Source organism: Ochotona princeps, chromosome 30 (genome assembly GCF_030435755.1).
Source record: "Ochotona princeps isolate mOchPri1 chromosome 30, mOchPri1.hap1, whole genome shotgun sequence".
Taxonomy (NCBI): domain Eukaryota; kingdom Metazoa; phylum Chordata; class Mammalia; order Lagomorpha; family Ochotonidae; genus Ochotona; species Ochotona princeps.
Genome location: NC_080861.1, coordinates 379,934 through 393,590, shown reverse-complemented (window position 1 = coordinate 393,590; position 13,657 = coordinate 379,934). Strand labels below are relative to the sequence as shown.

The window sequence follows — 13,657 nt, the reverse complement described above, 5'->3', positions numbered from 1 at the left end:
ACGTACTAGTACACAATAAGGAATGCCAAGGTAAGATGAGCCGTACCAGATGTAGTTGCAGCGCCCAAACAGCACATGTGGTAATCAGGGGGAGGAGGCAAAGCTGACAGGGGAATGTGGGCTCCCCTGCTGGACAACTACTTCCATTGGAAAGCGTGAGTCGGGATGGGGACAGATCAGAATAGGCAGGGCTGTAACACCTGTGGGCCTCATGTGGGCTAGATAAAGGAAGGGCCACGGTGGGCTGACTGTTCCGACTGGTGCAAGCAAAAACTAGAGTGGGTGAGGGTTGGTTGGGCTAGCCCTAGTACTAGCTGGCAGAGGCTGGCACTTGGAGCTAATTCTGTCAAGTCAAATGCCAAAACTAACTGGAGAGTGCATAATGTGGGAGTGAGTGTGGCCTATAAGGGAAGTAGTGGGCACCTCCTTCGGGGCTACCACTCTCATTGGACAGCACGAACACCAGGACAGGGGCAGGGGTGGCTGTACAGAAGGGCACCTGCCAGTAGGCGTGTGGGCTGGATAGTAGGTTGGTTGGGTTGAGCTGGGCTACAATGCCCATTGACACGTGCGAGAGCTAAACAGGATGTGGGGACAGACTTGACAAGCCTGCGGTGCATACTGGCAAGCATGGGAACCCGGGTAGGGGGCAGAACTGGTGGGGGTTATGGGGAGTCGCCCCAACTAGGCTGCAGCTTCAACCGGTTTGCGTGAGGACCGAGTATGAAGTGGGCAGGATCGAACTGGACTACAACACCCGTTGGTTCACGAGGAAGGCAGGGCTGGAAACAGAATGAACCCAGCAATCCCAACGACCAGCATGAGCATAAGCTGATTGGTGTGACGGACGGTGTCGGACTCTGTACTAGCAAACTCGCGCAAGAATCAGGCCTGGGATCATCTCAGATGAAGTTTCTTTGGAGATCCCTCCAACTGAACTGCTGATCTCAGAACCCCAACCATGAAGAGACTGTCAGCCAGTGGATTCTGAATAGGATTCATTGCGATTAGAACTGAGACATTGGCAGCAATCCAGAACTGATGAACTATCAGAACTGTATGAGCAGGACCCTCAGAGTGTGCCTCCCGTTGGGGATCTGGGATGGGTGGGAGGTTGGGTGGGGGTTTTCCCTTTGTTTTTTTCCCTGACCCCAGATACCGGGTAAAATGATATTGATGTGGAAACAATGGAATTACCCACTTTCACCCTGTAGCCCTTGACACTTTGTTCCCTAATCAACTAAGTAAGATTATTAAAAAATAATTAAAAAAAAAAAAGAAAGAGAGAAAAAAGAGATAAATTTATCAGGGCACAGAAACACCTGGAAAACCCTGCCTGTTTTCTCCACAATCCACACTTTCATGAACTATTGGAAGTACTCTGCTGTAAAATGCTTAGAAGGGCTCAGGACACAGAACGGGCCAAGACCAGCCTTACTGCAGCACGTCTAAGGTTACTGCTGAGAACCTAGCCAGGCCACCCTCATGGCTGCCGACAACATGTGACCTTGTTGGGCTTTCCTGGGGAGAGGTTGGCAGGAGAGTCCTGCAGTCCATCAGGCAGGTGGCTAGGGCTGGAGCCTGGGATTGCTGCAGCTGCACAGGGTGCTGCCCCAGCTTGCTCAGCCCTCTGCTAGGAAATGCACATGGCCATCAGCATGGAGACATCTGACTGCCCTGTCCTCTACTGCACCTGCCTGTCTGTGCTTTGCCTGCTCTGAGACAGTAGTGACAGATGTCCCTGATTGCCCCTTACCACAGGGCTGTCCCTGCCTGATGGAGGGAACCCCCTTCCCTGTTGGTCCCCCTCCAGGCCTGGACTCCTCCCTTCCGGTCCTGCCTTGCTCACCCCCAGGCAATGCCAAATGGTAAATAAGTAAGAATCACTCCTTATTATTCATCAATTAGAATTCAACTGTAATTCATCTGGCCAAACTCTTGTTTAAGTTAGAGTGACACCGGCTCATAACTTTCCATGTTGCTTTTGCTTTTTTCATTGAATTTCTGATACACAGAATTGGGTCAGACACAGTCAGTCATTTGTTGTAGAAGCACTGTGTTATGGGGTCCCCTGCAAACCTTCTTTTAATCTAATTTGCTTATTCATGTGTGCTGATTCCTTTATAATTTAGCACACTTCCTTGAATCCACTACCCACTCTAAGGATCAGAGCTTAACTGTCAGGTGTCGCTGAGTCTGCATTTGCGTCTGCATTTTGCCCATGTACTTCTCACATGGAGATGTGTGCCTGAACCTGCCTTGTTTCATTTCGGTTGCCTTGGAGCACCATCATTTTTCTGCACCTGTGCCAGGACCGTCCCAGATTCATTGATGCAACTTTAAGTAACCAGATACCTGGTAGGCAAGTCCTGCTGCCCACCACCCAACTCCATATTCTTTAGACAGGGGTGCTCCCCAGAGCAGGGAGGGGGCGTACTCAGAGGGCCTCAGCTCTGCCCCACATGGGACTAGCACCCACAGTTCCCCCTGCCTAGCCTCCTCCCCATGTGGGTGTATTTCTTCCTGTATCTGTACGGCAGCTGCAGGATTCCAGGGTTGCAGGGATGTGCTGGGAAGGCTGGGAAGATCTGTGCTGTAGCATGCACACTGGTCCAGGGACCCTGGTCCCAGGCCCACTCCTCATGTCCAAGGCAAAGACTTCTAGCCATCATGTGACTCTTGGGGCAGCTCCAAGTTGAGCACAGTCTGTTTTTTTGGGAGGATTTTCAGCTGAATCAAGAGCATCCCTCTATTAGACTAGGGAACTGGCAGAGCGGGTTCCTGATTCCAACTGCCTAGGGGACTTCACTGGAGGGCTCCACAGTCAACTTCTGGCACAGTGGAAGGGCCACTTTTCAAAAATAAAATCCACTCCCAGCATTGAAAGAGCTGGGCTACAGTTCCTCTATAGAGGTGAAGGGTCATTTCAATTGCACCCTCTATCCCCGATGACAGACCCATTCCCGTTGACCTTGAACCTGTGCTATGCAGAGTAGAGTGAGAGACTGGGCAGCTAACACAAGACCCAGTGCCCACCCAAAGGAGCTTACAGTCTAGGGAAAATGATTCTGGAGCAATTCAGGGTGGTCAGCGATTTGCCACGGGCTGGGGACAAGGAACCCCTGTTCCCCAAACTCAGTAAAGTGAGGGCAGTGGGATCCAGCGCAGGGTGGAGTGTTTCACCCTGGGTTGTCTCATAGAATTCTCAGGTTGTTTCCCAAGTGTTGGGAAGTCCTCCAAGACAGGGCTGCAGCGAGCCATGCTGGGTGGGGAGGCTGAGGAGCTGCTCCTCCTGACAGGGTCAGGAAGACCCCAGAGGACTGAGCGTGAAGGTGGTACCTGGGGCTAGAAGCAGGAGGTGCCAGAGGTGGGCCAGGAAAGGCTCAGGGCTGAATGGGGCTGGCTTGGGGCTGGCTTAGGGCTGGCTTAGGGCTGGCTTAGGGCTGGCTGTATGGAAGTATGCGCTTGTCTGAAAGGCTAGGTCTCGGAGCCTGGTGACATGGCCCCAAGGACAAGGGATCCTGTGGGAGAAGGGGCGGGACTGGATGTCTTTGCTGAGGGTTGGAGTGTCTTTACAGCAGCTCCAAGGATTGGGCCTGTAGACAAAAATATGTCAGAATCACTGGAAATTTTGTTAAAATGTTGATTTGTAGGTGGGAAGCCTGGGCAGGGCCCAGGATCCAGCATCTCCGAGGTTCCCCAGGGGAATCCATTGCTGACACGGGTCCCAGAGCAGAACCAGGGCAGAGGCTGGCCACGTGTGACCATGTCCCTAATGTGGACAAGAGCAGGCACTTAATGCATGTTGGATTGAGAGGTGTCTACCTGAGCACCAACCAGAGAGAAGCCACAAAATAATGATAATCAGATGGAGTGATAGAATATCTCAATGCTAATCTGCAGACATATTCAGACAGGTTCACCCAAAGGGAAGGTTGAAGGGCAAGATGAGGGGGCCAGTATCATGCCTGCAGTGCCTCCATCCATATGGGCACCACTGGTTCGAGTCCTGACCCAGCTCTGGCCATTGAGTGAACCAAGAGATGGAAGATATTTCTCTCTCCTTCCCTCTATCTTTCCTCTCTTTGTAAATCCGCCCTTCAAATAAAAATAAATCTTTAAAAAAATGCTGTTTCCCATCCAGAATAATTCTAAATATTAAGAAATAAATAAAGGCAAGGTGAGAAGCATTGCATCAGCAAACTTTGACTCTGAGCTGTGATGTCAGGCGATGACATCAAGCCTTGGCTCTGAGCTGTGATGTCAGGGGGTGACAGGAAGCCTTGTCTCTGAGCTGTGATGTCAGGGGGTGACATCAAGCCTTGGCTCTGAGCTGTGATGTCAGGGGGTGACAGGAAGCCTTGGCTCTGAGCTGTGATGTCAGGGGGTGACAGGATGCCTTGCCTCTGAGCTGTGATGTCAGGGGGTGAAAGGAAGCCTTGTCTCTGAGCTGTGATGTCAGGGGGTGACAGGAAGCCTTGGCTCTGAGCTGTGATATCAGGGAGTGACAGGAAGCCTTGGCTCTGAGCTGTGATGTCAGGAGGTGACATCAAGCCTTGGCTCTGAGCTGTGATGTCAAGGGGTGACATCAAGCCTTGGCTCTGAGCTGTGATGTCAGGGGGTGACAGGAAGCCTTGGCTCTGAGCTGTGATGTCAGGGGGTGACAGGATGCCTTGCCTCTGAGCTGTGATGTCAGGGGGTGAAAGGAAGCCTTGTCTCTGAGCTGTGATGTCAGGGGGTGACAGGAAGCCTTGGCTCTGAGCTGTGATATCAGGGAGTGACAGGAAGCCTTGGCTCTGAGCTGTGATGTCAGGAGGTGACATCAAGCCTTGGCTCTGAGCTGTGATGTCAAGGGGTGACAGGAAGCCTTGTCTCTGAGCTGTGATGTCAGGGGGTGACAGGAAGCCTTGGCTCTGAGCTGTGATGTCAGGGGGTGACATCAAGCCTTGTCTCTGAGCTGTGATGTCAGGAGGGTGACATCAAGCCTTGTCTCTGAGCTGTGATGTCAGGGGGTGACAGGAAGCCTTGGCTCTGAGCTGTGATGTCAGGGGGTGACATCAAGCCTTGGCTCTGAGCTGTGATGTCAGGGGGGTGACAGGAAGCCTTGTCTCTGAGCTGTGATGTCAGGGGGTGACAGGAAGCCTTGTCTCTGAGCTGTGATGTCAGGGGGTGACAGGATGCCTTGGCTCTGAGCTGTGATGTCAGGGGGTGACATCAAGCCTTGTCTCTGAGCTGTGATGTCAGGGGGGTGACATCAAGCCTTGACTCTGAGCTGTGATGTCGGGGGGGTGACAGGAAGCCTTGTCTCTGAGCTGTGATGTCAGGGGAGATGACATCAAGCCTTGGCTCTGAGCTGTGATGTCGGTGGTGTCAGTATGCCGCTGAGCAGCCCACTTGGGGCCGATGTCCACTGGTAGGGTTTTTGTTTAAGGTTTTACTTCTGACCCAGCCTTTGCTCAGGGTTCTTGGTCAGGCACTCATGCCTGGTTTGTGCTTCACAAAAGCGACTTTCTCTGGGTTGACAATTTTCACAGGTGTGTCATGTCCTTTATGTTTCTGCCCCCCAAAAAATGTCGTTAAGTGTCAGGAATACCAATATTGAACATTCTGATCACAATTTAGAGATACGGAAATGAAAGGCGAGATCTCAGGCCTTTCTACAATGTTTTCCATTATGAGTATTTTTTTACTGATTTGTTTTTTATTGGAAAAGCAGATATACAGAAAGAGGAAGAGATATTGTGTCTGCTGGTTCACTCAAATGGCTGCAATGGCAGGAGCTGAGCCGATCCAAAGCCAGGAGCCAGGAACTTTTTCCGGGTCTCCCACGCAGGTACAGGATCCCAAGGCATTGGGCTGTCCTCCACTGCTTTTCCAGGCCACAAGCAGGGAGCTGAATGGGAAGTGGAGCAGTCAGGACATGAGCCAGTACCCATATGGGATCCCAGCATGGGCATGACCAGGACTCAGCCACTAGGCTACTGTGCCAGGCCCCATTATAATGCTTCTAACTCTCAGAGGTACACATGTAGTTGCAAGAAGTGGAGTGCAGCCAGGTTTTCCTTCTTCCTCCCCTGAGTGCTTTGTTTTGTTTTCAAAATTAGCTTCTTGCTCTGCACTCCGCTGGTCCGTGATGTGGTCGGCCACCAGGCCTGAGTAGCTGATGTTACAGTGACATCATTCAGTGCTTTCCCAAACCAGAAGCTGCAGACCTGGGCACACAGCACTGCTTCCTCACAACATCTGTATCCAGGTGTACTTAGGCACTTCGCTTTAATTGAAATGGAAGTCAGTGCATGCCACCTGCTGGGGTTGACAAGGCTGGGCCCTGCCCAGGACTCTGTCCACGGACACCTCCTCCTTGGACCACATACCCGGGAGGATTGTTGCCCTGCACTTACCTCTAATACTGAGCTTGTTCAAGCTTTGATGGGAGTTGGCTTCCTTTGAGGATTTTGAACGAACATTTGGCTAGGGATATCCTTCATGCGAGGTCTCTTCTCCTAGAGGTGCAGAGATAGACAGGCCTCTGGGATCCTGGCTTCCTCTAGCTGACTGTAGAGGTGGAAAGTGGGGGGCCCCGGGAGAGCTATGAAGGCCCAGCTCCTTGCCAACCACCGAGTTGCTCCCGTGACTGGGGCTCATCAGGGCAAGGGCACGAGCTGCTGAATTGCAGCACCGACCAGATGCCGTTCAGATGGGGAAGAGAAGCTTGAAACAGAAAGGGTTCTTGCAAGGTGCCCAGGCCTGGGAGAGGAGTTCAGGCTGTAAGCCCTGGTCCTCCCCTTCCTTCGTCAGAGTGCTCAGATGGTAGCCCTTCATCTTGGAGTCCCTGGGATTTCTGCCTTCCAACATGCTGTCAGCACACTCTTTACTGGCCTGGGGGAGATTCCTCCACAGCCCTGGGAAGAGCAAATCTCAAGCTTCCGTGTTGGCAGGTGTGCCAGGCAGCACCAGATAGAATCTGCGGCACCTTGGTCAGGAACTTCCTGGCCTTCAGGACCATGAGAAATGAACTTGGGTTCCGTATGAACCATGCAGGTTCAGGGATTTCAGAGCCTGTGCCCATGTGATGGGCAGCAGCCAGGTGGGGGCTCATCCCAAACCCATCCATGAAATGGCCCTGGGATGTGGGTATCCCACCAGCCCCTCCTATAGAAGCCTTCACTGCCAGTGGAGCATGGCTGGGGCTTGACAGTGACAGTATCACCTCCAGGACAGCTCTTGATATGTCACCCTGGGCCCTCAGAAGCCTCCCCCACCCGTCAAACCCAAACACAGAGTGTTCTCCAGGCTGTGTCTGCTTAGGGTTCAAGAAGCTCAACAATCGCCAAGGCCACAGCTCCCGAGGAGGACCCAAGCCCCCCTGGTGGGCCACCCGTCCTTCACACAGCTGGGAGAGTAAACAGACACACTGCACACTTCAGCCAGGGGAGGGGACAGCAGCAAAGTGAGCAGTGGGCCCGCAGTCCAGCCCTGCTGAGACCTCAGCCAGGAAGGCTCTGCAGGCCGGGTCCCCCTTCCCTTGATGAGGCTCATGGGAACCTGTGGCTGAAGGGAGCCTGGCTGAGCACATTGGAGTAAGGCTGCTGGGCAACCAACCCTGGCTGCAATAATGGCAGCGGGCAAGGGTGAGTCGGTCCTCTGGGCCTGGCTCAGCCCTGCCACCCCAGGCAGCCTGCCCGGGCTCAGGAGCCATGACGTCGGCTCTGTCTCTAAGGCTCATCTCACATTTATCTCACAGGCATCACTTACTTTCCCATTCACGCTTTAGTGTGTGTGTTTTTCCATCATACCTAATTTGATTTGGTCCAGTCAGAGCCCATTTACTGCCAGGATTAAATGTGATTTCTGTCCTGCCAAACATAAACCAGTGGAAAGGCACTTGAGGCATCCTGCCAAGCCATTTGCCACTCTGATGGAGACCCCAGGGCTAGAGAACAAAACGTGAGGCCACTCTGCCAGCTGCTGGCTGAAGCCAGCCAGGAGCCCAGGTCTTCCAGTTTCCTGTCCACTTTATGCTCAGATGTGCAGCGCAGTCAGCAAAGGAGGCCAGATCTGTGGTGGGCAGGTGCTGAACAGAACTGAACAGAGCTGAGCAGAGCTGAGCTCAACTCAACATCACTCCACTCCCCAAGCACGCACTCCCCCTGCCTGTCCCTGGTGGTGCCATGACAGCTGCCTGAACCCATCCCCTAACTCCTCCACAGCTAGATGGAAGGAGCCGAAGGAGGCCTCAGGGCTGGGCTTCCCTGGGAGCGAATAAGAGAGACAGGTGGGGGTAATGCTGGGTCCACGTGTGGGCAGGGCAGGTGCCCATGTGTGGGAGGAAAGGATCCCTGAGGAAGGGGGCATCAGTCCATGAGCTCCATGATGACAGCTGTCCCACGGAGGTGGCATGGGTGGCAGAAGTGATGGAGAGAGGCCTGGAAAGTTGGGCCAACGTCCTGACCAACAAGGGTGTAAGAGGAAGAGACAAGCCAACATAGGATTTGCCTCAAGCGTCTGGCAGGGTGAGCAGACAGTCCCCAGAGAAGGATGGCAGGGTGAGCAGACAGTCCCTGGAGAAGGCTGCAGGTTCTAATGTCTTAGGAGCAAGTATCTGATTCAGTTAAGATGGGAGGTGGAGGCTGTTCTTGGAGATGCTGAGATGCAATTTCCCACATTGTGGGTGGCTGTTGCAGAGGGTAACGTAGAGGAAGACCTGTATAGGGGAAGCTGAGGGTTGTAGGCGGCAGGGAGGGAGCCCAGCAGCACGCATGGCGGGTGGAGGGTTCCCTTCCGCCTTGCCCCCGCCCTCGGTGTCCCATTGGCTCCGTTTGCTGTTTCTGGATGTTTGTGGGTCGGAGCGCCGTCTTTTACTTTCACACAGGTGGGCAGACACTCTTCAGAGCACGTCTGTGTTTTCTCTGCAGCTGTGGGAGGCAGGGAGGCTTCAAATGACAGTGTCACTGAGGCAGGGAGCTGATGGTGGGCTGGTTCTCCATCTAGGCAGAAGTGCCTTACCTTTCTCAGTACAGGAAGGGTTCACTGGAGGTCCATTCAGCTTCTGGCCACGTGGCTCCCCAAAGGCTGCCTGCCTGTGCTGAGATTGCCCTCGGAGCCCAGTGGCCCTAGAGGTGGAGAAGACAGCTCCTGTGCCCCAGTGTCTGCTACTGGGGCGTCTCAGGGTTCGTTAGATGAGAGCTACACTCAGAGCAGGTGCACAGGCCTGCCAGCTGTCTTCCACTTCCTGTCCTCTTAGAATGTACTCCCATGTCCAGCCTGCTGACTGCCTTCCTTGCTTCCCTCTGCTGCTAACATGTTCTTTACACACTCACGCACACACACACACACACATCTGTCACTTTGGGATAGACCATGGAAAGCAGCCACCCCCCTGTGGGGCCCAGCTCAGCTAAGAACCTGAGTTGGAACCCTAGTGTTGCCTGTGCTAGGTCCTCCCCCTCCAGAGGTCCCATCCCTGCTCTGCGCTGTTGCTAGGGCAGACTGGGTCTTGTTTAAAGCTGTTTTCCCAAGCAACACTCCTCAGTGCACACAAAGTAACTTGATAGCCGTCTGTCCCGGGAAAGAATGCAGCCCCACCTGGGCTGGGGGGCCGTCTGTGTGAGGAACGCTCCTTGGGGCCAAGTTCATCCAGAAATGCTGTTCTGTCCCGGCCACAGTCACAACCCCTTTTTTGCTGGGAAAGCAGTAAAACTTGTCAAGAGGAAACTCCCAAATTCCAAAGGCTTTGTTCATGGGAGCCGTGGGCCCTGTTGACCCGACGAGGGACGGTTGGTATTGGGATGCCATATGTTTGAAGCAGCGCATTAGTGCAGCTCATGATGCACTTGGTTGGTGTATACCTGATGGGATAGCCACAGGGCATGCAGGGACCAGGCACTGGGGAGGACGGAGGTGGCACTTGGCTTGAGTCCTGGCCAGCAGGGCACGGGAGGGCTTCTCAGCGAGAGGACCTCTGTGCGGGAGGGCCAGAGGTATGCACTGTGAAGGCATAGCCACTGGGCCATGATGAGCTCAGTGTGCGTCAGAGCACGCCTGCGTGTGTGCTCGTGCGAGTGTCATCTCTTCATCCCTATTCCTGAGACAAGCCGTGCCCAGCTCTCCATCAGTTCCGTTTCAGGCCTGTCATGTTCACTTCTTCATCTGCTGACCACTGTCTGAAATTACAAGCAATTTCACCTCCTGACCTGAAAATGTTGATTTTTGTTCCCGCAAAAAATGTAACAAAGGGATGAGGGTATCTTAGTGTCCCCTTGCCCACAGGTAGGGGAGACTTCCCGGGGCAGGGAAACAATTCAAACTCAGCCTCATGAAGCAGCCCTCCACCCATTTCCATCACGGAGACAGACTGTCAAGGCCAGACAAGCTAACCTCTTTTACTGGCAGCAAAAGAGAGTGCCTGGGTAGTCCTGCGGCTGAGCCAGGGCCGAGCCAGGGATTCAGGGCACACACGGGTCACCGGGGAGATGATTGCCACTTGATATTCTTAGTACAGAAGCAGACCAGTGTCCTGGCTGCACTGACTTCATCGAGAGCAGTGCTGTCAATCAGCTTGATGAACCGAGGCAGCTGCAGAGCCACAGTAAGTAAGTTAGACTATTTTTAAAACCACCTCTTGGGTGGATGGCCCGAGACAAGGCATGCGCAGCAGGCAAGCAGGAGCTTGTGCTTCCCGTGGCGTCATCACTGCTACCCAGGAACAGAAGAGCTGGCCAGACTGTGCTGCCGTTGGTGGGAGCAGGAATGGAACTCCAAGTACCCGGCTCTAAGGCAGGCAGGCAGGCAGGGGCTTGGCTCCTGTGGGAGGAGCTCATGGCTGACTGGACTTCCACTCAGCGAAGACATGTGGTTGGGTTTTGCAGATCCCACAGTGATAGGAGGGGACACCCTGAGGAGGGGTTGAGTGTTGATCTGAGGATGTGAGCAGGGCAGGGAGGTGGTGGGTTTGGATGGGGCAGTGTTGTCAATCCACAGAGTAAGCACCCTTCCATATTGGTGCCGGTTAGGGTCTCAGCTGCTCCACTTCCGGTCCAGCTCCCAGCTAATGCAGCTGGGAGGGCGGTGGAGGATGGTCCAAGTACGTGGGTTCCTAGCAGCCATTTAGGAGGATGGAGTCCCTGGTGCCTGGCCTCAGCCTGGCGCAGCCCTGGCTATTGTAGACATTTGGGGAGTGAACCAATGGATGGAAGGCCTCCTCTCCTTCCTTCTCTTTTTCTCTCTTTTCCTCTGTTTCTTCTCATCTCTCCATTGCTCTTTCAAATAAACAAATCTTTCTAAAAGAGCTTTTTAAAAAGGATTTTAAAAGAAAAGAGAGCGTGGTTGAGCCTCACCTGGCCAACCCCATTGTGAGGACAGCTGTGGACGTGGAAGTGACATCACTAAGATGCCATGCACGAAGCCGTGGGCTGTGTACCGTGCACCATGCATGGTGGGCGTGCCAGCTCAAGTGGATACTCCTGTGCAAGGACAGCTTGACCTTGGCTAGCTCTGCTTTTAACTGCAAATCCCCCATGGAACGCACTTGGGAGCACATTCCCTTCCCTTGTCCCCATCACAGCTCTTATCCTAATGTCTGCCCATGTTAGAGTTTTCTTGTATATTAGTATTCTATAGAATTTTTACTTTTTTAAATGTATGTGTTGGAAAGGCAGAACAAATGGTGACTTCGCTGGTTCATTCTCGCAATGGCCACAGCAGCGAGGGCAGGGTCAGGCCACAGCCAGGGGCTCCCACATGGATGGCAGAAGTCAGGGCCCTTGGGCCACCTTCTCCTGCTTTCCCAGGGGCAGCAGCAGGTAGTAGGCTGCAGAGCAGCCAGACTCAAACCAGTGCCCTGACACAGGACGCCGGCATCAGACACAGCAGCTCAACCACAGAATGCTTTTATAACGTCGCTTACTCTGTTACCAAAAGGCAGTGAGATGCAGTTTTGGGCTGCTAGCATGTTCCTGCAGGCGTATGGGGAAACCAGGCCTGTGGGAGCCACACCAGAGGACGTGTGACCGCCACCACGCAGCCCTCATGCAGTGAAAGCCAGCTGACCACCTGCTGCTCTCCCTCCACGCCTGTCCCAATTTGTGCCTCTGTGCCTCAGACCCCACTTGCACCTCAAGGGTTTCTCTGCAGCCCCATCAGGCATCTTCTATTTGAGAATTGAAAACAGCTCTTTTATGCAGCAACTGCAGTGTCTGTCCCCATGCACGGAGTTGCAGCATCTGTTACACTCTATTAACATTAGTCTCCTATTTAAAGGCCCAGACCGTCAGTCCTGCCCCACTTCCTAGCCTTCCTCTGCCCCTGGCCTAGGTATTTCGGCATCTCCAGGGTCAATTGAAGTGCTTAGTAAGTGCGTCTGCGCAAAAGCTAGTTAAGTCTATCTGGTCCTGTATCCTGAGGCTGCACTGCCTACAGATCTTCAAGCAGGAAGTTTTCCAGAATTGGGTGTTGAAATGCTTGCTTTTGCTGGCAGTCCAAGGAAGCCTTGGAGGTGTCAGGATTCAGAGGCATCCCATCTCAGGCCCTGACCTGTACCTGGAGGAAAGCCCTGACACGCTTTGGTCCAGAACATTGCCCGGCAAGCTGCCCTGTCACCTGTGTGGAACGACCCTGTGGAACTCAGCTGGGCTGTGGGCAGCACTGCCTGGGAGCCCTTGACAGTCACTAGCCACTAAACCAGCTCCAGAATTCTTCATTCTGCCTGGCTTCGTTTCAGTCTGTGAACGCTGACTTAGACCTTGGACTGGTGGAACCAGAGAAGCCCGGGGCCCCGAGGGCAGCTCAGAGGTCGGCAGGTGGGTGGGGTAGGAGGAGAAGGGCCAGTGCACGCATGAGAGACTAACCACTATGCTCCTCTGCCGTCTTGTTGCAGCCGAACCCCTGCCGCTCATGGACCTGTGTCGGAGATCCATCCGCTCGGCCCTGGGCCGCCCACGCCTGCGAGACATCAGCACCCTGCCCCTGCCTCAGTCCCTGAAGAACTACCTGCAGTATCAGTGAGCCAGGGCACCCAGGGGCTGACCGGCCCGTCCCCCACGCTCACACGGCGCATCTCCAAGGAAGGCCTTTCCCAGGACTTGCGCACTGCTGCTGACTGCACGTATCGACTCCGCAGAAGCAGCCTTGGCAAGGCACACACGTGCTTGGAAGCCACAGAGGCCTGGAGCCCGAACCTGCTCCCGGCCCAGGTGCTGCCTGCCCCCCAACGGGGACAGCAACTGACAGCACTGAGCAGAGCCCATTCCCTCACTCAAGAGTAAGAATCAGACGTTGGGCTGGGAGGCTCTCTCCCGGGCATGCCCTGTCTCAGGTAGGGCTGGGAGAAGATGGCAAGGGAGCAAGCCCCACCCCCTGCCAGGGCAGCAGGGTGGTCCTGGCAGGTCATCCCTGGGTGCCCTCGGGGAGGAGGGTTCCCAGCAGCGCTAGCAGCAGACTGATGAGTGAGCAGAGCCCGTTCGGGCCCTTGCAGGTGAGCCCTCTGGACGTGGCTTGCCCTATTCCCACACCCTGCTCCCTGCTCCCAGGTTCCCAGGGCTCCCTGCAGGATGACCTGCAGGATGACCTAATGTCCCCCAAGCCCGGTGGTGCCCTGACCACAACCACGCAGATCCTCAGCAGTGTTTGCATTTTCCAGGGGGAGTGTGGAGAGGACCAC

General features: G+C 54.3%; 1 protein-coding gene across 1 annotated transcript in view; it reads left to right on the top strand.

Moving 5' to 3' along the window:
- Nucleotides 1–13,059, top strand: part of SPSB4 (splA/ryanodine receptor domain and SOCS box containing 4) — a 70,313-nt gene extending 57,254 nt beyond the window's left edge. The window contains exon 3 of the mRNA XM_004588349.2: nt 12,875–13,059. Within this exon, the coding sequence (XP_004588406.1) occupies nt 12,875–13,002 (128 nt within the window). The 3' untranslated portion in view covers nt 13,003–13,059. The remainder of the gene's footprint in view (nt 1–12,874) is intronic.
- The last annotated feature ends 598 nt before the right edge of the window (nt 13,060–13,657 follow it).